Source organism: Natrix helvetica (assembly GCF_964273705.1).
Source record: "Natrix helvetica genome assembly, chromosome: 3".
NCBI lineage: Eukaryota > Metazoa > Chordata > Lepidosauria > Squamata > Natricidae > Natrix > Natrix helvetica.
Window position 1 is genome coordinate 58,929,973 of NC_138549.1, and position 25,696 is coordinate 58,955,668.

Genomic DNA, 25,696 nt, shown 5'->3' on the forward strand with positions numbered 1-25,696 from the left:
GAGGAAAACAATATTTAATAAATTAAAACATTTGAACTACGATATAATTGCAATTCAAGAGGTCCATATGACTAAAAGACAGATCCAGATCTTAGAATGTCCTAGATTGGGTAAACTTTACACGGCACTGGCTGACCAAAAGAAAAGAGGAATAGCATTATATGTCAAAGACACAATTCAGACTAAACTAATCTATCATAACGAGGAAGGGAGAATACCAATTGTGGAAATAATGTTAAACCAAAAAAAGGTGTCACTGGTTGTAATATATGCACCTAATGAAGGCCAGGAAAACTTCTATCATAGACTACATAGCATTATTCGAGAGATGGGAAACGAAAATGTTTGTTTACTGGGTGATTTCAATGCTATAGTTGACCCGAAACGGGACTATAAAAGTGGAAAGAAGAGAAAAGGAGCTAGGAGAACTTTGCCAAGGTCATTCTTCCAAATGGCTGAAGAACTTAATCTGTTTGATGTATGGCGAGAAAGATGTCCAGAGGGTAAGCAATATACCTTCTACTCGAATAGACACGAATCCTGGTCAAGGATAGATATGGTATGGCTGCCGATGGAGCTAATCTCAGAAGTGAAGGAGATAGATATAGAACCCAATCTATGGGCTGACCACAATCCCATGAGGATTATTTGGAAAAAACAAAAGGGCAGTTACCGTTGGTTACTCAATAGATCAATTCTAAAAGACCAGGAATATATTAAAAGAGTCAACCAAGAATTAAGATTCTTCTTCAAAGAAAACGGGCCAGGAGATACATCCATACAAAACTTATGGGATACAACTAAGGCATTAATAAGAGGGGTCACAATATCAGCCACAGCCAGGAAGAAAAAAACCAAGAATCTAAAAATAAGAGAGCTGAAAGAAAGGTATAGAAATTTAGAGAGTGAACTGCAAAAGAAACCGCAGAACAGAAGTATAAAAGGAAATATGGAACTGATTAAACATGAATTGGCTATATTTGAAAAAGCAAAATTGGCACAATCTATAAAAAAAGCAAAACAAAACTTCTTTGAGAATGCAAATAAACCGGGGCGATGGCTATCCTATAGGTTGAGGAAGCAAAAACAAGAGAACTGGATTAATAAACTACAAGATGAAAAAGGCGAGATCTGCTACCAACTAGAGGAAAAGAAAAAGATTACCCAAGAGTTTTATGAACAATTATATAAAGAAAACCAAGACCATATAAAGGAAGGAATATTACAGTATTTGGAAAAGTCAGATCTGCCAAAGGTACCAGAGGAGATTAAGGCACATGTTCAAAGAAGACATTAAAACATCAGAGATAACCGAGGCCATACAAAGACAAAAGAATAATAAAGCTGCAGGGCTGGATGGGTTGCCAGCGGAAATTTATAAAGAATTCCAGGATATACTTGTCCCAACGTTGTTGGAAGTCTACAACGCTGTGATGAAAGAGGCGAAGACACCATTATCATGGACGGAGGCTAACATTGTACTATTACCTAAGGAGGACACAGACCAGGTGCTTATACAAAACTACAGACCAATATCACTACTAAATGCAGATTACAAAATCTTTGCCTCAATAATAGCAGAAAGGTTGAAAAAAAATTCTCACATCGTTCATCCATACAGATCAAAACGGATTCCTCCCCAGAAGACAAATTTAAAACAATATGAGAATTATGTTGGACATTCTTGAATATTATGAAGTACACAATGACAAACAGGTTGCACTAATCTTTCTCGATGCCCAAAAGGCATTTGATAATGTCAACTGGGAATTTTTGCACCAACAATTAGAATACATGGATTGTGGGGATAAATTTATAAACACGATCAGAGCAATTTATACAAACCAAAAAGCCAAAGAAATAATCAATGGTGAACTAACACAAAGTATTGTAATCCAGAAAGGTACAAGACAAGGTTGCCCCCTATCCCCCCTGTTGTTTATACTAACCCTAGAAGTACTAGCCAGGAATATACGTAAAGAGGTACAGATAAAGGGATTAGAAATTAAAAAGGAGCAATTTAAGTTACAGGCCTTTGCGGACGATCTAGTGTTTGTGCTAGAAGATCCTATGAAGTCTGGTACAAAAATCATTGAGGAACTGACAGAGTATGGGAAAATAGCGGGTCTAAAGATAAATATGACAAAGACCAAAATGCTGACTAAAAATATGAAATCAAAAGCAAAAGAGGAGTTAACAAAGAAATTGGGTATCCAAATTGTCAAAAAAGTTAAATATCTTGGTATACATTTATCTGCGAGGTGTGTGACCATCAAAGAAGACAATTGTACCAATCTGATTAATAAAACTAAGAAGGATCTAGAAAGATGGAAAAACCTACAATTGTCCCTGATGGGCAGGATCACAGTTATAAAAATGAATATATTACCAAAATTCCTTTTCTTATTTCAGAATATACCCATTAAATTAGAAAAAGGTGTCTTCAAAGAGTTGAACCAATTGGTTTCGAAATTTATCTGGCAGGGAAGAAAACCAAGAATAAAACTTAAGGCTATGCAAGACACTAAGGAAAAGGGAGGATTTGGCGTACCAGATTGGGAACTCTATTATACTGCGGCCATATTAACATGGCTAAGGGAATGGATAATGCTGAGAAATAAAAGATTACTCAAATTGGAAGGTCATGACCTCCAAGCAGGCTGGCATGCCTTCCTTTGGTATGAAAAAGGATCTGCACACAAATATTTTAGTAGACATTACATTATACAATCTCTGTTAATAATATGGAACAAAATTAAACATGACCACTATACCAAAATACCTATTTGGCTATCTACGATGGAAGCATACATACACCCAAATTTAATTAACGTGGAAAATATAGTCACATATAAAGAGCTATTGAACAGGCAGGTGGAGATCAAAACTAGATCAGAATTGACATCACAAGGAATACAAGTAGAATGGTGGTCTTATTTTCAGATACAATCAATGGTCTTATTTTCAGATACAATCAAGGTATGCACAGGATAGGAAGAACGAAGGTATTGCCAAAGACTACACAATATTAGATAAACTGTTGATAAAGACAGAAAACAGACTGATCAAAGTGCTGTATAGATTTTTGTTGGAATATAAACTAGAGGAAGAACATGTCAAAGAAACCATGGTCGCCTGGGCGAAAAATTTCAGTTACAATGTGGAATTGGCTAAGTGGGAAAAACTTTGGATACTTAATCAGAAATTAACATTGGCTACGGCGTATAAAGAAAATCTTTACAAGATGTTCTACAGATGGCATCTCCCGCCAGCACGGCTTTCTAAAATGTTTAAAAATCTGGCCCCAAATTGTTGGAAGTGTAAAAAAACACCAGGCACTTTCTATCATATGTGGTGGACGTGCAATGAGGCAAAAAAATATTGGAAAATGATTCAATCATGGTTAGAACAAATGGTGGGAGAACAAATTATGTTTAAACCAGAAACCTTTCTCCTAGGCATAATACCGGAGGGGTTTAAGAAAGATACACTCTATCTAATCATACATATACTAACTGCAGCGCGCATAACCTATGCACAGCATTGGAAAAAAGAAAATACACCATCAGAGCTAGATATAATCAGAAAAGTGTTGGCCTGTGCAGAAGCAGATAGGCTCACTTTGGAACTTAAAAATAAAGGGGAATCAGAATATTTTGAGGTATGGAATAGATTTTATGATTGGTATACGTTAAGATGACAAGACTGGAACAAATGTATATATTGTGATCAAACAGAAGGACAGACAATGTATTAAGTAGATTAACTGTTAATGGTTGAAACTAGCTGTACGTAATGTGAATATACGATCACTCCGACTCCGCGGCATTGCATTGAAAAGAAAAAGAAAGGCGGGAATATATACATATCAAACGTTTACCCAGCACCCTCCTCCCAATTCCCCAACCCAGTGTCCAATCTGCAACTCCCTAAGGTGTCATGTGGGGTGTATCTTCAAACAGCCTCATCAAGTTGGTATGTGAGACGGTTGGCCTTGACCAAGTCCAAACATCAGCCATCAGCATGCACAGAAGATGGTGAGAACAAGACTCCTCCAGTACAATATTATTCCCTTCCCCAATACCATGCCCCCCCCCAATTCCAATGGCAGCCGATAGTAAGGAAGCGTAGCAAAGCTGCCGTAAGCAAGGAACCAAAACATAGGCTGACACCCTGGGACTTCTGCAGGTGCCATGGAGAATGCTGATGGATCTGTTGCCACCCCAGTGAACCCACTCCCGGGGAGAGTGCAAATTCCTTGTGCTGGTGGGAGAGGACACCCACAGCTGGAACGGAAGGCACCTCCCAGGGCATAAAATTTGACAGAGATCCCCAACAACTGGAATTCTTCCTGGCACATGTCCTTACATACATGCAGAGGTATGGGAGGGGTCTCTCAAGTGAAGAGGCGAGGGTCAGGGTCATCACTGTGGCCCTGGAGGGGGCTGCCGCATACTGGATGGTGACTGCACAATGTGTACACGCTTGAGCGTTGAAATTTTAACTGCTTCATGACAACCTTAAGGAGCAGATTCGAGGACCCCTTTGCTGACTGAAAAGCCAGGGATTGCATCAAAACCGTAAAGCAAGGTCATGGGCCACTAGCCAAATATGCAGAAAAGTTTTGAGACCTAGCCTGCCGGATAGACTGGCCAAAAGAAAAACTGGTGAGCTGTTTCAAGGAGGGGCTCAATGATGATCTGAACCACACCTCAATCACCAGAGGCTTGCCTGCACAACTAGTACATCTTGGTGGAAGTAGCTGTAATTGACCAAGACCAAAAGCAGTACCGCTTGAGCAGAACCTGGAAGAGGTCAGCACCCGAGAGGAAGAGAGAGGCTGCCAAGCCCCAGTCCACTCTACCATGTTTAACAGCCTATTTCAATTGTGGGAAGGGAAGCCATCATGTGGCGGAATGCCACACAAAGACCCTGACCAGAAAGGAAGATCAGCAATCTCGAGAAAGCCAGCAATACTCTCCCAGCGCTCCAGCAAAACTGCCCTGAAAAGAGCAGCAAGATCGTAGACTTCCAGTCCTCCTCCAAGCATGGACCTGCAACTCCGACCCCATGAGAATAGCTGAGCCCATCGGATAGCAACTATGACAATGACCCCTTGCTAAGTGGGACGATTGAGCCCATCATTGTGCCCGTAGAACTGCTAATCCAAAACGTGGGCCAGAAGGTGGCACTGACGGTCCTATTAGACAATTAAAAAACCCTAGTGTTTTGCCAGTTTGATGGGTCCACCGCAAGAGGAGTCCCAGCCACATTTGCCACACAGCCCCTGGAACTTACCATAGAGCGCTACCCTGAGACTATTGCTTTTATTGTGGTTCCATGCATGGAATGGCCCCTGGTCCTAGGACTATCTTGACTAAAAAAGTGGAACCCACAGGTGGATTGGACTAAGTGGAACCTGATGTTCCCAGGCTAGGGGGAAACCCCAGCAGAAAGAAGTCACTGACTGTGCCATTGAAATCCTCCTAGGAGTAAGTTACCAAAGCCGAAACTCTGCTCCATAACACCCCAGGAGCTACATGAGCTGGGCAATTTCATAGACAAAAACTTAAGAGCATGGCTTCATCCAGCCTGCCATACCCAAATTAGCTGCCCCGGTACTGTTCCAGGAAGATGGCTCACTTTGTTTATGCGTCAATTATAGGGGTCTAAATGCAGTGTGTATGGAAAATGTGTATCCCCTGCCCCCCATAAAGGACATGCTGGTCCACCTTTCAAAGGGCAAGATTTTTTCTAAGCTGGATCTTAGCCTAATACTAAGCCAGAATTTGGGAGGTGGATGAGTGGAAAACTGCTTTTAACCACCCACTGGGTGTTTCCAGTTTAACATGCTCCCGTTTGGGCTCCAAGTGTTCATGTAGCTGCAGTGTTCATGTAGCCTGCAGTGTTCATGTAGCTGATAAATGAGGTACTGCATGAACACCTATACAAGTGTACCTTGATGACATTTGATATATGGTCTAGGCAGTCCTGAAAAACCTCTGGGACACCAAACTATACACTAAGCTCTCAAAATGCAAATTCCACAAAGACAAAACAGACTACACCTAGGATACCAGATCTCACACTAGGGGGTGGAAATTAATCCGGAAAAAGTGTAAGCGGTGTTAGTTTGGGAAGCCCTGCGCACCCAAAAACAACTACAAAGCTTTCTAGGGTTCCCAAATTTCTTTATATATATATATATATTTATTATTTTTACATTTAAAACAATGCAATGCCGCAGAGTCGGAGTGATCGTACATTCACATTACGTACAGCTAGTTTCAACCATTAACAGTTAATCTACTTAATACATTGTCTGTCCTTCTGTTTGATCACAATATTTACATTTGTTCCAGTCTTGTCATCTTAACTTATACCAATCATAAAATCTATTCCATACCTCAAAATATTCTGATTCCCCTTTATTTTTAAGTTCCAAAGTGAGCCTATCTGCTTCTGCACAGGCCAACACTTTTCTGATTATATCTAGCTCTGATGGTGTATTTTCTTTTTTCCAATGCTGTGCATAGGTTATGCGCGCTGCAGTTAGTATATGTATGATTAGATAGAGTGTATCTTTCTTAAACCCCTCCGGTATTATGCCTAGGAGAAAGGTTTCTGGTTTAAACATAATTTGTTCTCCCACCATTTGTTCTAACCATGATTGAATCATTTTCCAATATTTTTTTGCCTCATTGCACGTCCACCACATATGATAGAAAGTGCCTGGTGTTTTTTTACACTTCCAACAATTTGGGGCCAGATTTTTAAACATTTTAGAAAGCCGTGCTGGCGGGAGATGCCATCTGTAGAACATCTTGTAAAGATTTTCTTTATACGCCGTAGCCAATGTTAATTTCTGATTAAGTATCCAAAGTTTTTCCCACTTAGCCAATTCCACATTGTAACTGAAATTTTTCGCCCAGGCGACCATGGTTTCTTGTTCTTCCTCTAGTTTATATTCCAACAAAAATCTATACAGCACTTTGATCAGTCTGTTTTCTGTCTGTATCAACAGTTTATCTAATATTGTGTAGTCTTTGGCAATACCTTCGTTCTTCCTATCCTGTGCATACCTTGATTGTATCTGAAAATAAGACCATTGATTGTATCTGAAAATAAGACCACCATTCTACTTGTATTCCTTGTGATGTCAATTCTGATCTAGTTTTGATCTCCACCTGCCTGTTCAATAGCTCTTTATATGTGACTATATTTTCCACGTTAATTAAATTTGGGTGTATGTATGCTTCCATCGTAGATAGCCAAATAGGTATTTTGGTATAGTGGTCATGTTTAATTTTGTTCCATATTATTAACAGAGATTGTATAATGTAATGTCTACTAAAATATTTGTGTGCAGATCCTTTTTCATACCAAAGGAAGGCATGCCAGCCTGCTTGGAGGTCATGACCTTCCAATTTGAGTAATCTTTTATTTCTCAGCATTATCCATTCCCTTAGCCATGTTAATATGGCCGCAGTATAATAGAGTTCCCAATCTGGTACGCCAAATCCTCCCTTTTCCTTAGTGTCTTGCATAGCCTTAAGTTTTATTCTTGGTTTTCTTCCCTGCCAGATAAATTTCGAAACCAATTGGTTCAAATCTTTGAAGACACCTTTTTCTAATTTAATGGGTATATTCTGAAATAAGAAAAGGAATTTTGGTAATATATTCATTTTTATAACTGTGATCCTGCCCATCAGGGACAATTGTAGGTTTTTCCATCTTTCTAGATCCTTCTTAGTTTTATTAATCAGATTGGTACAATTGTCTTCTTTGATGGTCACACACCTCGCAGATAAATGTATACCAAGATATTTAACTTTTTTGACAAGTTCTCAAATTTCTATAGGCAATTCATCCCATCATTTAACCAAATCACCCTTCCTATTACCGTGTTTTCCCGAAAGTAAGACCATGTCTTATATTTTTTGTCAACAAAAAGGTACCAGGTCTCATTTGGGAGGGGGGTTTCATCCACTGACTTGCCTCACTTGCACACATCGCCCTGACCTCTCTTTTGCTATCAGAGGCCTTCAGGAACTTTTTCATCTGGCAAGGCCAGCAAGGCTTTCCTGAAGGCCTCTGCAGCTGATAACAGAGCTCCAGATCAATCCCTAGTTCTGTTATCGGCTAAAGAGGCCTTCAGGAAAGCCTTGCCAAGTGCAGAAAAGAAATGGCCCGAGGTGTGCGAGGCCTGGCTGCAACTATCTATAGGTAAGTAGTAGAGCAGCTCCACCCCTCCATCTCCACCCTAGCTTAATTTTTACCTGTGCACCCTGGAGTGGGCAGGGTCTTAATTAGGGCTTATTTTGGAGGCAGGGCTTATATTGGGCACATATGTAAAAATCAAGCTAGGAGTTTCTTTCAGAGTAGGTCGCATTTTTAGAGAAACATGGTACTAACTTACTAAGAACTAAGGGGGTAGATAAGCCTAACTCAGCCAACTGCTAAAGTGGAATATGGAATGCCAAGTGGCATTCAAGAAGCTAAAAGAGTGCTTCTCAGCCGAGCCAGTGTTGAAACACCCAGACCCAGAAAAAACCTTAGTGATTCAGGCTGACGCCAGCAATATGGCAGCAGGCACCGTATTGCTGCAGGAAAATGAGAGGGTTCAACTACAGCCCTGTGCATACACATCAAAAAAACTAACCAAAACCAAGCAGCTTTGGGCAATATGGGAGAAGGAAGCATTTGCAGTCAGATGCGCTCTTCTCACTTGGCAGAACTTCTTGGATGGGAATAAAATCCGACCACACGAATCTGGAAGCCCTAAAGACCCTAAGGAAAATGTCCCCCAAGCAAACCTGCTGGGCCCAGTACTTCCAGAGATTTAACTTCACCCTCCACTATTTGCCGGGGGGGGGGTGTTCTTGGCAGACACTTTATCCAGATTGCCCCAATATAACTGTGCAAAGACAGAAGTAGATACGCCCATGCTACCCAAATGGCAATTAGCAGCATGGGTCATAAGATTGCAAGTGAAAGGGGACCCCCCCCCCATGGACAACGCCATCACTGTAGTATTTAAAGATGCCATAGAGTAGGACAGGTGGTTCCTCAACCACAAAAACACTTGCTCCATGCAAGATGGACTACAATGGGTGGAGGAAAACTCTATGTCCCAGTAGAGAAAGACTAAAACTCATGCAAGCCTCCTATGACTCCAAATTGGCAGGGCACTTTGGGTTTGTAAAAACTCTGCATCTCCTGAAACAACAATTTTGGTGGCCATTCCTTTAAAAGGACATTGAAAGTTATGTTGCCAGCTGCCCCACCTGTACAACGGCAAAGCCATTGGAAAGAGATTTCTATGGATTTTATCATAGAACTCCCAGAGCGCTCCAGAAAAACAATAATTTGGGTATTAACAGACCTTTTTTTCAAAACAGATCCATTTTGTCCCATGCCAGAAAATCCCAACGGCCAAAGCTCTAGCAAAACTGTTTTTATTTAATATATATCACTTCCATGGTGCTCCACATTATATCAGATCGAGGGGTCCATTTCACCTCCAAATTCTGGAAAGCTCTTTTAAATCTTTTTAAACCAGGGCCTTTCTAGTCACCATCCTCAAACAAATGGGGGAATGGAACACATTAACTCAGTTCTGGAACAATACATCCAATGCTTTATTAACTACCAGCAGGACAGCAGGACCAACCTGTTGCCATTTGCTGAGGTATCATACAATAATTCAGTGCACATCAGCAAAGGTTTTACTCCATTCCAAGTAGTCACAGGCCAAGAATTTAACCCAATGAACTACCCACTGTTGAACCAAAAATCCCGTCAGGCCTGTAGCCGGTTCCTTTTAGGATCTTTGGCCTGCAACACTCTCTATTATTTTACTATGCTTTTTCATTAGTGGGGAATTGGGAGGGGGAATAGTAAGGAGTAGAATGTGTTGTTGTCAAAATAAAAAGTTCCTTTCTAGAAGTCCAAGGTCATCTTTAGTTCTCTACACCTCTGAACCTGACCGGAACTGGATGGGTGGAACTGCCAGTGTGGAAGTGGAAGATTGGACCATATGATGGACTTGTGGGTGTGGGGGCAAGATCATGAACTTTCAACTGGGTGGAAAACCCAGGAAGCTTTCAGATTTGGGTTTTCCACAGATGTGCCAATATTAATAAATTGGAACCTTGAGGAAAGCTCTGCCTTGGACTCTGATTTAATTTTGGATGGTATTTGGAATGCTGACATCCCCTCCCTAAAGAAGTGTATCAATCAATCAAAGACCACCAGGCTCGTAGGCCGCAAAGCCCTAGACGAAGCAAAAGTAGCCTACAAGGCTCAAGCAGACAAAAAGAGAGTGGAACCTAAGCCACTTAAAGTTGGGTATCAGATCTACCTTTCAATTCAGTTCTTACAACCCAGAGGTGGGTTTCAGCCGGTCTGGTGGCGGAAATCTGCCGTCTGTTTGCATACCAGGGCCTCTGGAGGCCCAGTACTGGAGTAGTCCCTCCACTGGCCTGTCCCCCCCCCCCCGCTCACTCCCCCCACCTGCCTGGTCGCCATTCGCTGTCTCTCTCACACCCCTGCCTGTCTGCGCCATGCTTGCCCCACCCACCTACTTCCTTTGCTGGAGCGGAGGACTCGGCGGTTCCTTCTCTTTAACAAGGGCCTTGCAAAACTAGGACTTTGCAAACCACTTCCCAAAGAGAAGGGTGTGGGGCTTCTTCAGAGGAGCTGAGGTTGGAGCGGACCCTGGGTCGGTCAGCAGCCCATGTGCCACTATGTGACTACTCTGGAGACTCAGTGTGCGGCCAGAGTGTGTGGCCGGAGGGTGCGGCCGGAGGGTTTCTTCCGGTTAGGAAGGATTGCCAGGAGAAAGCCAACTGCAGCTGGCAATGGGATGCGAAGGAGCAGCAATCCAGCAGAGCTGGGATTGTCCCCAGGTCGGTGGAATGGCGGGGAGATTGCACAGGGTTGGAATGGAGGCAGCAGGGAAGCGGGACATCGAGCCGCCCTGGGCGCCTGCAACAGGACACAGCAGCTGCTGGTCGGCTGCTCCTTCATGCCGTTGCCGGCAGCAGTTGGCTTTCTCTTGGCAATCCTTCCTCTCCAGGTGTCCGGGTGGACCCTGGGTCAGTCAGCAGCACGCGCGCTGTCGCCATGTGACCACTCTGGGGGCGCAGCCAGGAAGGATCACTAGGAGAAAGCCAACTGCAGCCAGGAGTGTCCCCAGGTCGGTGGGGTGGCTGGGAGGTTGTGAGGGGCTGGAGGCAACAGGAAGGCAGGGGTCGAGGGCATACTCCTGTACCAGCGAAAAAAAGAATATCCCGCCATTCCGGAACTATGCCACAAGATAAGGGAAGCAGGTCTTGAGAGACCTTCCCTCCCCCTTTAAAGAGCCTGTGTGGGGAGAGAGAAGGTGGCCTGGTTTGCCTGCAGGCGGGCAACTTAGTGGCCAGTTCCTCCTTTGCTTGTTCGGGCGGGCAGAGAAAGGGGGTGCATGATAGCCGAGGGCAAAGGTGCTCTCCTTCGCCCTTGGGGGTGGTGACAGGGGACTGCTTTACCGCACGCCTCCTTCCTTTGCTCAGCTGCTATCGCCAGGGTGCTACCAGGACATGCGAGATCTTGGGAGGGACCTCCCCCTCCAGAGAGCCCATGCCGGGAGAGAGGACGTGGGCTGGTTTGAACGCAGGTAGTTTAGTGGGCAGTGGCTTGTTCGTTCGGGTGGGTAGAGAAAGAAAGGAGGTGCACGATAGCCAAGGGCGAAGGCGCTCCACTTCGCCCTTGGTGGTGGGGATGCTTTATTGCATGCCTCCTATCTTTCTCCGCCCGCCCCAACAAGCGCTCACCCGCATTCAAACCAACACACCTCTTCTCTCCCGGCATGGGCTCTCTGTAGGGGGAGGGAAGGTCCCTCCCAAGACCGGCTTCTTTCCTTCCTTCGGCGTCAATCTGTATGGGGAAGGCACAAACCATTTGGCGGCGATAGGGAAATGGAGGGCTTTTTGCCAGCCTCCCAACTGACAAAATGACCATTGGCTTACCTGAAAGGTCCTTTTCTGGGTGCTGCGAAGGAGAGTCCAAGCATGGGTTAAATATAGCCAATCTGCCCAGGACAGAATTGAAACTTTAAGCCACGCCTCTGGTGCCGGCTATTCTTCAGATTTTCTTCAATGAAGACGTGGACAATCTACGCTGAAAAGTTCAGGAACAAAGTCAAGGAAGGTCAAAACAAGTATCCATAGTTCCGCAGAACCATATGACAACTGGCGGAGCAGGCCCCAGGGTAGGGTTGGACTCTCCTTCGCAGCACCCAGAAAAGGACCCTTCAGGTAAGCCAATGTTAATTTTCCTGGGTGCTGCTCTGGAGAGTCCTAGCATGGGACATACCCAAGCTAAATGTCACTAGGGTGGGAAGCGGAAGCGTCCAGGGTCTCTCCGCTGGTATGACTGCCCTGGAGAACTTGCCTCCCAAATGCCCCCTCCGCAGAGGCAAATTTGTCCAGTTTGTAATGTCGAACAAAGGGAGATAAGGAAGTCCACGTTGCAGCCATGCAAATCTCCTCTATCGGTGTCTGGGTAGCCCAGGCCACTGTGGTGGGGGCGCTTCTCGTAGAATGAGCGGTGAAATGGCGTGGCACAGGGATAGATTGAAGAATGTGGACTGAGGTGATGCAGGCCCATAGCCAGCGACCGATGGTCTGAGAAGCAGCTTTGCGACCCTAAGAGGCCGGTTGAAACGCAACAAAAAGTGATTCAGATCGACGGAAGGCAGCCATGCGTTTGATGTACTTACGTATCGCCCTACGAACATCAAGCATATGCCACTTTTTCTCCTTGGGATGTTTGGGGTGTGGACAAAAATCCGGAAGTACGACCTCCTGGACCCGGTGAAACAAAGACTTGATTTTGGGTATAAATGCCGGGTCCAAACGGAGGATCACTCTGTCAGGTTGAATCAAGCACAAGTCCTTGCGAATTGACAGAGCTGCCAATTCAGAGATTCGCCGTGCAGACATGATGGCAATCAAAAAGGCTGCCTTAAATGTCAGATGTTTGAGGCTGGCCGAACGGAGGGGCTCATAGGGCGGGGCAATGAGAGACCGTAACACTACACTGAGATCCCATGAGCAACAACAACAACTGGAGGCCTCAGGTTGGTTGCGTCCCCTAGAAAACTGCGGATGGTGGGATGATTCCCAAGGGAAGGGTGGTCGTCTACCGTCAAAATCGTGAACAAGGCCGCCACCTGCCGTCTGAGTGTTAGGGGCTAGGCCCTGGTCAAGTCCGTCTTGTAAGAAGTCCAAGATCTGGGAAATCGTAGCCGTAGTAGCCTCAGCCAGTTGTCAAAAGCCTTCCACGTGGCGTCATATATTCTTGTTGTAGAAGGCCGCCTGGATGCCTGAATGGTGTGAATGACCTTGGTGGAAAGGCTACCTCTACTTAGGAGGTCCCTCTCAAGTGCCAAACGGCTAGTTGTAGCCACTGGGGCTCTGGATGTTGAAGCGCCCCCTGGCTGAGAGAGACCTTGTACCGGGGAATCCGCCAAGGAGGGTTGATGGAGAGACTCACCAGGTCGGCAGACCAGGTTCTTCTGGGCCAATAGGGAGCCACGAGCAGAATTTCCATGTCCTCTAACAGAATTTTCCGAATCACCCTGGGAAGAAGAGGCAACGGGGGGAAGGCATACATCAGACCCGGTGGCCATGGAGAGTGGAGAGCGTTGACCCCCTTGGCTTGCGGGGCATGGAATCTGGAGAAGAACCTGGGGAGGTGTGTGTTCTCCGGGGAGGCAAACAGGTCGACCAGAAGATGGCCAAACCTCTGAGACAACTGGTGAAACAGGTCCAGGTGCAGGCGCCACTCCGAGTGATCGACTGTGGCCCTGCTCAGACAGTCTGTCTGGATGTTGTGGACCATGGTGATGTGCTCCGCTTGGATCGAGCGCAGGTGTTTTTCTGCCCACCTTCCCAGGCGCTCTGATTCCTCCATCAGGGACCTGGAGAGGGTGCCCCGTTGGCGGTTTATGTGCACCTTTGTGGCCACATTGTCCGTTAGGATTCTCACATGACACCCCTTGATGTGGTCTCGAAAGTGAACGAGTGTCAGCCGCACTGCTCTCAATTCTAACCAGTTGATGCTGTGGGACGCTTTGGGCGGTGACCATCTGCCCTGCGCAATCTGGTTGTGGAGATAAGCGCCCCAGCCGAATAGACTGGCGTCCGTCGTGATGGTGAGATGGTCTGGCTTTTTGAAGAGGGTGCCCTTCGCCAGCGTGGGGGACAACTACCACTGGAGAGACTGATGTACCTTCAGAGAGACTTGAACCAGCTGTTGAGAGTTGCTCATGTTGGCCCTCTGGTAGGGCAGGAGGAGCCATTGTAGGTGCTCCTTGAGCCCAAGGAACTATTGACAGGCACGAAATCATCTTGCCGAGAAGTTGTGACAACTGCACCACCGATGCCTGTGACGAGTGTAGTACCTGCAACACCTGGCTTCTGATGCTTGCCAAGCGCTCTGGAGACAGGGAGACCTGGTGATGTCGATGATGGCGCCCAGGTGCTGCAGTCTGGTGGTGGATGCAGGTGACTCTTTTCTCTGTTGATGGAGAACCCGTGATGTTGGAGGGTTCGCAGAGTGTGCTGCAGGTCTTGTACGCTTGTTGCCGTGATGATGATTGGATGAGGACATCGTCCAGGTAGCAATGCAGGCGCACTGGGCGAGATCTCAGGAAAGCCGCCACCGCGGCTAGGATCTTCGTAAAGGTTCAAGGTGCCAAGGACAGGCCGAATGGCAGAGCCCTGTACTGGTAGTGGCGGCCTGCATAAACGAATCTCAGGAACCTGCGGTGAGCTTTGCGAATGGGGATGTGGAGGTAGGCCTCCTTGAGATCTATGGATGTTAAGAGATCTCCCGGATGATGCAACCCAGAATTGACTGAAGGGACTGCATCTTGAACCTCTGGTATGCTATGTGATGATTTAGCTTTTTTAGGTCGAGGATCCCCCTCCACCCCCCAGAGTTCTTTGGGACAAGGAAGAGTATTGAATAAAACCCTGTCCCTTCCTGACCTGGTGGAACCGGTTCTATGGCATCTATGTCTCTGAGGTGAAGGATCTCCTGTTCCATGAGAATCTTCTTGACAGGACAGGAGGGGGTTGGACACCGAATAAAGTGTCGGGAAGGTGGAGAAATGAATTCTGTTAGACCTATGCGTATCGTCTGAAGGACCCACTAGTCCGACGTGATCCACTCCCATTGGGCGTGGAACAGCTGTAGACGCCCTCCTATGGGAGCCATCCACTGGTGGTCACTTAAGGCATCTGAAGGGTATGGAATTCGACCCTCCGCGATAGGGGCGTTTGGAAAAGGACCGTTGATGGTTCCTGTCACAAAAGGGCTGACGGTCCTGAGAATTATCTGTGCCCTGAGAGAATGGACGTTGGAAGGAACTGGAGGTAGACGGCTGCTCCAAGTTCCGAAAGGGCTGCCTCTTATAGTCCTGTGAACGCTTACAGTAAGATTTTTTGTTGACCGAAGGCATAACCTTCTTTTTGTCCTTGTTTTCAACCAGGACAGGGTCTAGGGCCTCCCCAAAAAGCTTACTGTCCTTAAAGGGAGCTGAGGCAATCTTCCACTTGGATCACATATCCGCATTCCAATGTCTGAGCCATAAGAGGTGCCTGGTGGTGACATTAGAAGCCAGGGATCTAAAAGCAAATTTGGCAGCATTCAGGGTAGCATCAGCTATGTACTCTGTTGCTGCAATAATTTTGTTGACATCCTGTCTCAATTTGGTATCCCCCGCCGGAAGCTTGGCTAGGAGCTGTCTCAGCCAGAGTAGCTCCGCCCTGGACAGGAAGGATACAGAAGAGGAAGTTTTAATGGCCCAAGCCGCCGCCTGATGAGTCTTGTGGCAGGTGTTCTCGGCCCTTTTGTCCTCCGCCTTCAGCCCTTCCAATAGTTCAGGGGGAGCAGAGTTGGAAGTGAGCACCGCCAGAGGCCCGTCCACGGGAGGCAATTTCAGTAAGTCATCTAGACTTGGGTCAACTGTGTACAATTTCTTGTCATTACTACTAGGAGTGGCAAGGGTGCCTGGCTGTGCCCATTGCTTTTGCACCAAATTAAGAAATAACTTTGGAACTGGCACAATTTCCTGAATAGGTTCTGGCTCCTCAAAGTGTCCCTCACTGAGATCCTCCGGAGCAGGAGCAGTCGGAGCTGGGGTGCTAGTACCCAAGCGGGTCGAGACTTTGGCCTTGTTCAGAATAGTTTTGAAATTAGTATACTTGAACAAGCCAGAAAAGGCTGGCTTGTCAGGAACAGCAGCCTTATCCCCTGAGAATTCTGGTTCTACCCCTGGACCAAGGTCCTCCTCCCAGTCAGAATCCTCACTGGCCAAGGAAGAATGTGATGACTGAGGGGGCTGGGCCTGAGTCACTTCTTGTGAAGGTCCCGGTGTTGGGAGTGGGTGTGATTTGCGCGGGCGCTTGGGCCGTTGTAACATGCCGGCCTTTATCCCCTTGGGAAATGGCTCTGGCAATGACATCCTGCATTTCTACGGAAAGATTGGATCCCCTATCTTCCGGTGGGCAAGCTCCGGGTGGGGGCTAATGCACCAGATGACCAGTTGTTGGGGTGCAAGGGTCCCCACTGTGACCGGCTCCTCCTCCAGATCAGACTGGCATGCAAATAGGTCTGCTCGATCAGCCATAGAAGGCCCAGGGGAGCCTGCTATTGCAATGGAATCAGCAGAGGAGAATTCCCGGCCTTCATCTTCACTCTCTAACATTGGAAGATCCTAACCAGGTTGAACCCCGGGCGAGTGATCCCCAGGGGAAGCAGGCCCGGATGTCTGGGCATGTAATTGAGCCCTCAAAAATGCTTCTCTAAGGCCTTCTGGCGTCTGATGGCATCTCTCTCTAGGCCCGAACTCTGTTTAGTTCCCTGCCTAGAGTAAGGCTTGCTTGCTCTGATGGCCTTCCTGACTGCCTTGCCAGCCTCTCTGGTACAGGCCCTGCTGGTGGAAGGACCAACCTGCTGCTCCTCAGGGGTCCCGTCTGCCATAATTAAAAGTGGGGATGTAAGGCCTGAAAGGAAACTTTCCCCCACTCACCACCTCAAACAAACAGCCTTAGCGTCTGGTGCAGAGGCACTAAAGGCAAGGGCAAGCAAAGCTCAGCAGTCCTTTGATTCTGAAGGAGAATGGTGCGTGCTCCAAGCTCCCAGCACTCACGCAGGTCAGTTAATGTGGGGTGCGACCATGTGGGCCACCAACCTCCGCTGCCACCCTCAATATAATGGAGGAGCTGTGAGTAGGCAAACCTGCCGGAAGTCCAGACAGGAAGGCTTCTAGCAGCGACCTGCAAGAGACAGGCAATCAGGCTGCTGTAGCTGGTTTTTGGTTATTTTTGCAGCAAAAGTAGGTCAACAAAATGGCGGCCAGAACTTTTACCCTATCAAAATGCCCGCCACCATGTGCGACCCTCTCAAAATGGCCACCACCATGTGCGACCTTCTCAAAATGGCCGCCGCCATGTGTGACACTCTCAAAATGGCTACCGCCACATGGGACCCACCTAAAATGGCCGCCCGCATACACCGGAGAGCTCTAAGGCTCCGTGCCAACAGCCGGCTCACTCAGAAGCACGGTCAGCAGCAACAGAGGGCTCAGTGAGGATATAATCACAGCAGGTTCACTGCGATCGCGCTGGCATCGGCACTCTGATCCATGCCCCTTCCCCAACAGCTGCCTGCAGCCTCACGGCATCCAAGCGAACCCAGGACACTGGAGAGGCTGAAATTGGTGAGAACCAGGGAATTAAATTCAAGGGAGACTCACCAAGCCTGCTCAAATAATCAGGAAGTAGAATAGAATCTTTTTGAAGGAAATAGATGATTAGAGAGTCCAAAGTCAATTAGGAATGAAGAGAAACTGGAAGCGTGTCCACTGAGCTTAGCTGAATTGAAAAAATCTGAAGAATAGCCGGCACCAGAACCGTGGCTTAAAGTTTCCATTCAGTTCTGGGCAGATTGGCTGTATTTAACCCATGCTTGGACTCTCCAGAGCAGCACCCAGGAAAATAGAAATTTTCACGACGTCAGCTGAAGCACAATCCCGGGCAGTCAGTTCTGGCTCTCCCTTCCCCAAGCATGTCCTGTTGCTGCTAGCACAGCTTTTGGTGAATCCGGGACTTTTATTCAAAGTTACAACAGCACTGAAAAAAGTGACTTATCACCATTTTTCATACTTAAAATAGCAGCATCCCCATGGTCATCTGGGCACTTGGCAACTGACATCTATTTATGAATGTTACACATGACTATACCAAGGTGATGTGATCTCCATTTGTAACCTTCCCAGCTAACTTCTGACAAGCAAAATCAGTGGGGGAAGTCAAATTTATTTAACGATCACATGATTCACTTAACAATTGCAGATTCACTTAGTAACTGCAGTGATTCGCCTACCAATAGTGGCAACAATGATTGTAAAATGAGACAAAAATCCCTTAATTGTCTTACTTAGCAATAATTTTTTTAGTTCAATTGTGTTCATAAGTCAAGCACTATCTGTATAAAAAGAACAGTCACAATGTATCTTTAGATTTATAACTGTAGATATAGGTGCTGAAATAAAGATTGGCGGACATTTCTTTATATCTTTTTTCTTTTGTGTTAAAAATTGAGAGGGGGAGGGAAGGAGAGAGAGGGAGAGAGAATGAGCAGGAGCATTAAACTTGGAAAAAGGACACCTAGGTTCTGCACTTCACCAATGATTTTTTCATTGATAAAGTCTTCAAATAACCGAAATAACACTATATTTCTGGATGTCATCGGGTGGAGCAGATAAAAATCAAATTGATATATTATTGCTACAATATTATCATGACTGCATCTCACCTATCCAAGGTTCATGAGCATTGTCAAGGTAATGGCAAACAATTGACTTGGATGCCCTGCAAAGTAAATGTGCACTTTTGCCACAAAGTTGTTTTTCTTAACACCACTGTAATTTCAAATGGTTGCTACATAAGACAGTTAGTAAATGAGGTCTACCTATAAAGTTAAAGTGGAAGAATAAAACCAACCAGTTTCCACAGTATGTTCATGAGCCATCATTGTTGAAAAAAAAAGAGCTTATTTGAAGACCTGAAGTTAATTGAAAGGGAACCAGAGGAACCATGGAAAGAAATAAAAAAGATCTTATAGATGAATGGAAATAAAGATTAATGAAGACCAAAAAATGGAATAAAGGTCAGTCATGAGATATGAGTAACAGGGCAAGGGTGTCAAATTGGCAGTCCATGGGCTGGATGCATCATGTGCAGGCTACGCCAACCCTGGCTCTGCAATGGCAAAAACATCACGATACATCGCAATATGTCAGGTGACATGATCAAGTTTGACACCCGTGTAATAGGTTATCCTGTCAGAAGTTACAAAACACTGAAAACACTGGGGATAAAAACTGTCCCAGAAGCCCTGTTTTCTATTACTGAAATATTCATGTTCCTGGTGGATACATTTTTTGCTGTAATTGATTCATAATAATCAAGCTAATGTTTTAATGCAAAAACCAGTGATTTTTAATAGCTTCATTAAGGAAGATTTATTCTCAGTCAAATCTTTGCTTTGCTTTATTTGCTTCTGAACTTCTACCCCTGTTCCTCACCTCCCCTCAGTCTGTGTCATAAATCACCTTACCCAATAGATACACCCCTCCCAACCCGGCAGCAGAAATCTGGGATCCCGACAGTATGCGTGGAATGAACTCCCACTCATTCTGTCCCCTGTGTAATTCACATTTTGATAGCTTGATATACAGGTTGGCTGCCAGAAGTTTTTCCAGTATCTGTCGACCAGGGGTATGTGGTAATTCATGGTCTCTGTGTAGATGAGGATGTCAACCAGGTAGACGAGGAGCCCCTTGTAGAGATGTTCATGCAGCATCTCATTTATTAACTGCATGAACACTGCTGGGACTCCCTATAGTCCAAAAGGCATCACTTCGAATTGGAAGCTCCCTAGGGGGCAGTTGAATGCTGTTTTCCACTCATTTTCTTCCCGTATTCGGTAGTATGCTTCTCTGAGGTCTAGTTTGCTGAAGACTTTTCCCTTGGCCATGTGGGATAGCATGTCCTTCATGAGGTGGAGGGGTATAGGTTGTATATGCACACTGCATTGATTACTCTAAAGTCCACACACACTCTCATGGTTTCGTCTTTTATTTTTTTGAAGAGGACTGGTGCCGTGATCTGTGGCTTGGCTGGCTTGATGAACCTATTAGGGATGTAACCCTAGGCTTGGCTTGGCAATGTATATAAGCTATGATTACTTTACTGTTGCTTTAAATGCTTAAGAGATGTAATTGGTTTGTTACCTCAAGCAGCCATAAGAGGGAGCCAGAATGGTTGTTAGCTCTCTGTTTTGTTAGAAGCTGGTCGGTGTATACTGAGGTATTGTGGTTTGCTACTGTTAGCTATATTTTGTGTGCTAGACTGACTATTTTGATAACTGAATTACTGGACCATGTATGACTTGGATTGTTAACCGGACTCTGAATATCTCTATATTTCTACATAGTAAACTGCTATATTTTTATACCATTCAGTGTCTCTGTATACTGGTTTGTGCGTGTTCTTCCATATCACTCTCATTACGCTTCTCTGCATACCCGCTCTCCTAACGGGGAGCTTAATTACTTAACAGAACTCTTGTGCTAGGTTTTTGTTTATGTATTTGCACATTTCTTGCATTTCCCAGGGCGTCATGGCGTACAGTTTGGGTTTGGGTAGTTTTGCCCCAGGGATGATTTTGATGGTGCAATCTGCCTCATGGTAGGAGGGCAGAATGTTGCACTCTGTCTCGCTGAATACTTCTGCGAAGTCCTGATATTCCCCTGGGATCTGTTTGGTCTCTGGGGTTTCGTCGGATGTGGCTCCCAGATGTTCTGGTGGGCTCTTTGGGGGGGGGTCCCTGCTTGGGTGGTGTTTCTGCTTGCTGTCCCGGTGTTTGGAAGCCGTCGGGGTCTGGATGGGGGACAACAGACTCAAACTCAACCCCTCCAAGACCGAGTGGCTGTGGTTACCGGCACCTCGGTTCAGCCAGCTGACCCCATCGCTGGCCATAGGGGGCGAACAACTGTCCCCTGTGGAGCGGGCGCGCAATTTGGGCGTCCTCCTTGATGCCCGGCTGTCAATGGAGGACCATGTGGCAGCCGTGGCAAGGGGGGCGTTCCACCAGGTTCGCCTGGTGCGCCAATTGCGCCCCCTACTGGACCGGAGTGCCCTGCGCACGGTCACTCATGCGCTGGTGACGTCTCGCCTGGACTACTGCAATGCCCTCTACATGGGGCTTCCCTTGGGACGCATCCGGAGACTGCAGCTAGTTCAGAACGCAGCCGCGCGGGTTATTATGGGAAGTACACGTTACTCCCACGTAACACCTCTCCTGCGCGAGCTGCACTGGCTACCTGTGGCCTTTCGGGTGCGTTTCAAGGTATTGATCACCATCTTTAAAGCGCTCCATGGCAGAGGACCTAGTTATCTGCAGGATCGCATCCTTCCACATACGTCCCTGCGACCTATCCGCTCACACAGGGAGGGGCTCCTCCTGGTGCCGTCTGCTAGGCAATGCCAGCGGGCGACACCTAGGAGTAGATCCTTCTCTGTGATGGGCCCAACCCTCTGGAATGACCTCCCCCCAGACATTCGAACTACCACCGACCTCCGTTCCTTCCGGCAAAAGTTAAAGACTCACCTGTTTCAATCAGCTGGCCTGGCACTTTCTTAGTTTTACCTCCCAGGGATTTATTTTATTTTAGGGTTTGGGGTTTTAATTGTGATGTTTTTAGGATTAGAATTATTTATTTCTTAGTACAGCCTATCTCCCCTCCAAATGTATCTTAAATGTAGCTTAAATGTATTTAATTTTATGACTGGTTTTATTGTATTGACTGTACACCGCCCCGAGTCCCTTTTTGGGAGAGGGGCGGTCTAAAAATCTAAGAAATAAAAATAAATAAAAGAGGTTGGGGCCCTTTTTCTATCCTAAGTCTGCGTGTACCCCATGCCACCAGATAGTCCGTCCCCAATTGTCTAGCCAGGAGAGTCCCAGTATGACTGCATCTGTCATTTTGGGGCTATTATGAATCGAATTACTTCCCTGTGATCCACTAGCTCTAGTCTCACTGGTTCAGCCAGGTGGATGGAATAGACTTTCCCCATTAGGAACCCGTCAACATGTTCGAACTGGATTGTGTGGGCCAGTCTTTTTGCTCTGGTCCCAGTTTTAGGACTGTGGTCAGGTTGATCAAGCATCTAGCTCAGCCTGAGTCTATTAGGGCTTGAAAATCCTCCTGGCTTCCTGTTTTTGGGGCTGTGAGGCGTGTTGGAAAAAGGAAACGGATTGTCGGTCCTGGGCTGCCTGCTTGCTATGTGGGAGAGGCACTGGTTTCATTTTCCTTCTAATGGGTGAAGAAGGGAAGCTCATTCCTGTGTGCTTCTCATCACCTCAAGAGGATCCACTGCTCCTCCCCTCTCTTTTGGTCTGCATAATGGCCTTTCTTCACAGAGGCTGGTCCAGTCAAATTCCTCCCTCTGTTGCTCTATGAACTTCCCAGGGGCTCCATTGGGGGCTTTGGGAGCCTGGCTTGATTCCAGTCCAGCATCTCCTCCACTCTTCCCAGCTCGCTTAGGGCCTTTCCCTTTTTCTGGACATAGACAGGGGACTCAGCTTTAGCTGTTTTAGGGGTTGAATACTCATCTCCTCTTGCTTCGCTTATCTCGGCTTTGATGTCTGAGATCAGGCTGCACTGTGGCTGCAATCAGGCTCTCTTCGGATAGCTGGCCTTTTGCCATAGTCTTTTGAGTTCCCTCCAGGCACCACCGATATTTTAAAGCAAGGTTTGACTGTCTCTCAAGTTTTCTAATGATGCTATAATTGATTCATAATAATCAAGCTAATGTTTTAATGCAAACACCAGTGATTTTTTAATACCTTCATTAGGGAAGATTTATTCCCAGTCAAATCTTTGCTTTATTTGCTTCTGAACTTTACCCGTTCCTTGCTTCCACTCAGTCTGTGTCATAAATCACATTACCAATAGATACACCCCTCCCAACCCGGCAGCCGTAATCTGAGATGCCGACAGTATGCGTGGAATGCACTCCCACTCATTCTGTTCCCATGACAACACGGAGAGTTGACACATTCATTTAATTGGATAGGGCCCATTGTTCAAGTCTGCCAAGATCTTTTTGGATCCTGAGCTTGTCTTCTGGGGTGTTGGCTATTCCTGCAAGCTTAGTGTCATCTGCAAATTTGATGAGTTCCTCTTCTATTCCCTAAGTCATTTATGAAGATATTGCAGAGTACCGGACCTAAGAGGGAATCTTGTACTCCACTGCTTACTTCCCACCAGGTAGATATACCACCATTAAGGATTACTCGTTGAGTAGTTTGTCAGCTAGCTACAAATCCATCTGGTGGTGATGTTGTCTATTCCACGTTTCAAGCTTACCAAGAAGTAGATTGTTGTCTACTTTGTCAAATGCTTTAAAGAAATCTTAAGTATACTATGTCCAGAGCATTTCTCTGGTCTACTAATTTAGTCACTGTATCAAAGAATGAAATAAAATTGGTTTGGCGTGATATGTTTTTAGCAAACCTGTGCTTGCTACTAGTTAGGGTTAGTGTCCCCTTTCTTGAAGATGGAAACTACTTCAGCCCTTTTCCAATCCTCAGGTACTTCCCCATTGCTCCAGGATTTTTGAAAGATATGGTACAATGAGTCTGAGATAATATCTGCCAGCTATTTTAGCACTCTGGGATGTAATCTGTCATGTCCCAGTTATTTATTTTTGTCAAGATTAGGTAGGTGTTCTCTTACCATTTTCTTGCTTGAGCCGAAAGACAGAAAGAGGTAGTGACCTTCCTTCCATATTTAGGCATACCAGGGGTTTTAACACACACACACATATATATATACATTATACATTACATTATATATATATATATATAATGTACTAGATTTTCTTTGTTGGAGGTACAAAAATTTGAAGATTTATTGATTCCTATGATATGGTCTGGTAAATGTTTGATACTTTTTAAACATTTTAATATAAATATGTAGATTTATAGGAAAAATCTTAAAATGTTAAATGATAATATGATGTTGAATTATATATCAAAGTTTTGGCATCTAAGTGATTATAAGAAATTATGGCCGCTCATATATGGAGGATGGCTAAAAGTTATACTGAGAAATTGAATATTATTATTCAAGATATTAAGGAATGGCTTTTGGAAATGTATAACTTATCTATCATAGAAAAAGCAATATTCTCAATGAATCTAAAAATATTTTAGACATTTTACCAAAGTCATAGCTCCCTTGAGAAATCCATAATGCTCAGCAATATAGAAAGAAATAAAAGGATTATCAGCAACAAGTTGGATGGACTCAATCAGCAATGGGCACACCATAAGGGGACCTGAAGGGTGAGACTGGGGATAGATCATCCTCAAGATGGTCTCATTATCTGGCTTTTTAAGTGTTGATACAAATTTGACAGCATATAATCAATAATGAATCATGCATACCATTTGTTTATGATGCCTAGCACTGTTTCTTGAAATCATTTTTTACTTTTGCAAAATAAATTCTTCACTTAAAAGAGTCACTTTACTGAAAATGTACTTACCAGATTTTGGTACTGCATGGATTTAGCATATAGAGGTCCATATTTTCTATTAATATTGCTGATGTACTCTATTACAAATGAGAACATAATTCATTAGCAGAAACTGTTTGTAGCATAGTTAATTATTTTTTGGCTTTTTGGTAGAATGTATCATTACACATATGCAGATGTACACTCAGATATACAGGTGAAACTCAAAAAATTAGAATATCATGCAAAAGTTCATTTATTTCAGTAATGCAACTTAAAAGGTGAAATTAATATATGAGATAGACTCATTACATGCAAAACAAGATATTTCAAACCGTGATTTGTCATAACTGTGATGATTATAGCTTACAGCTCGTGAAAACCCCAAATCCACAATCTCAGAAAATTAGAATATTACATGCAATCAATAAATCAAGGATTGTATTTAGAACAGTATCGGACCTCTGAAAAGTATAAGCATGCATATGTACTCAGTACTTGGTTTGGGCCCCTTTTGCAGCAATTACTGCCTCAATGTGGCGTGGCATGAAGCCATCAGCCTGTGGCACTGCTGAGGTGTTATGGAAGATCAGGATGCTTTAATAGCGGCCTTCAGCTCTTCTGCATTGTTCGGTCTCATGTCTCTCATCTTTCTCTTGGCAATACCCCATAGATTCTCTATGGGATTCAGGTCAGGCGAGTTTGCTGGCCAATCAAGCACAATAATCCCACAGTCATTGAACCAGGGTTTGGTGCTTTTGGCAGTGTGGGCAGGTGCCAGGTCCCGCTGGAAAATGAAGTCAGCATCCCCATAAAGCTCGTCTGCGGAAGGAAGCATGAAGTGCTCCAAAAAGGGCGTTGGTACTTACCTGAGACACCTCTTCTCCTAGTGTGGAGGCAGCATCCAGACTGGGTTAACCTTCATCCAATCATATTGAGGACTGGGTCTTGTAATGTGTTTAAGCTCCGCCCCTGTTGCTAGATAGAACCAGCTTTTGACGAAGAAATTTAACAGACCCCATGCGTCATCACCAGCAGTTGGAACCTACCCG

At 45.3% G+C, this 25,696-nt stretch overlaps 1 protein-coding gene across 2 annotated transcripts in view; it reads right to left on the reverse strand.

Moving 5' to 3' along the window:
• SUCO (SUN domain containing ossification factor) overlaps positions 1–25,696 on the reverse strand; it is a 261,352-nt gene that overhangs the window by 155,539 nt on the left and 80,117 nt on the right. For both annotated transcript variants that reach the window (XM_081947135.1, XM_081947134.1), the window contains exon 9: positions 24,675–24,742. In XM_081947135.1, coding sequence (XP_081803261.1) covers positions 24,675–24,742 — 68 coding nt within the window. The remainder of the gene's footprint in view (positions 1–24,674; positions 24,743–25,696) is intronic.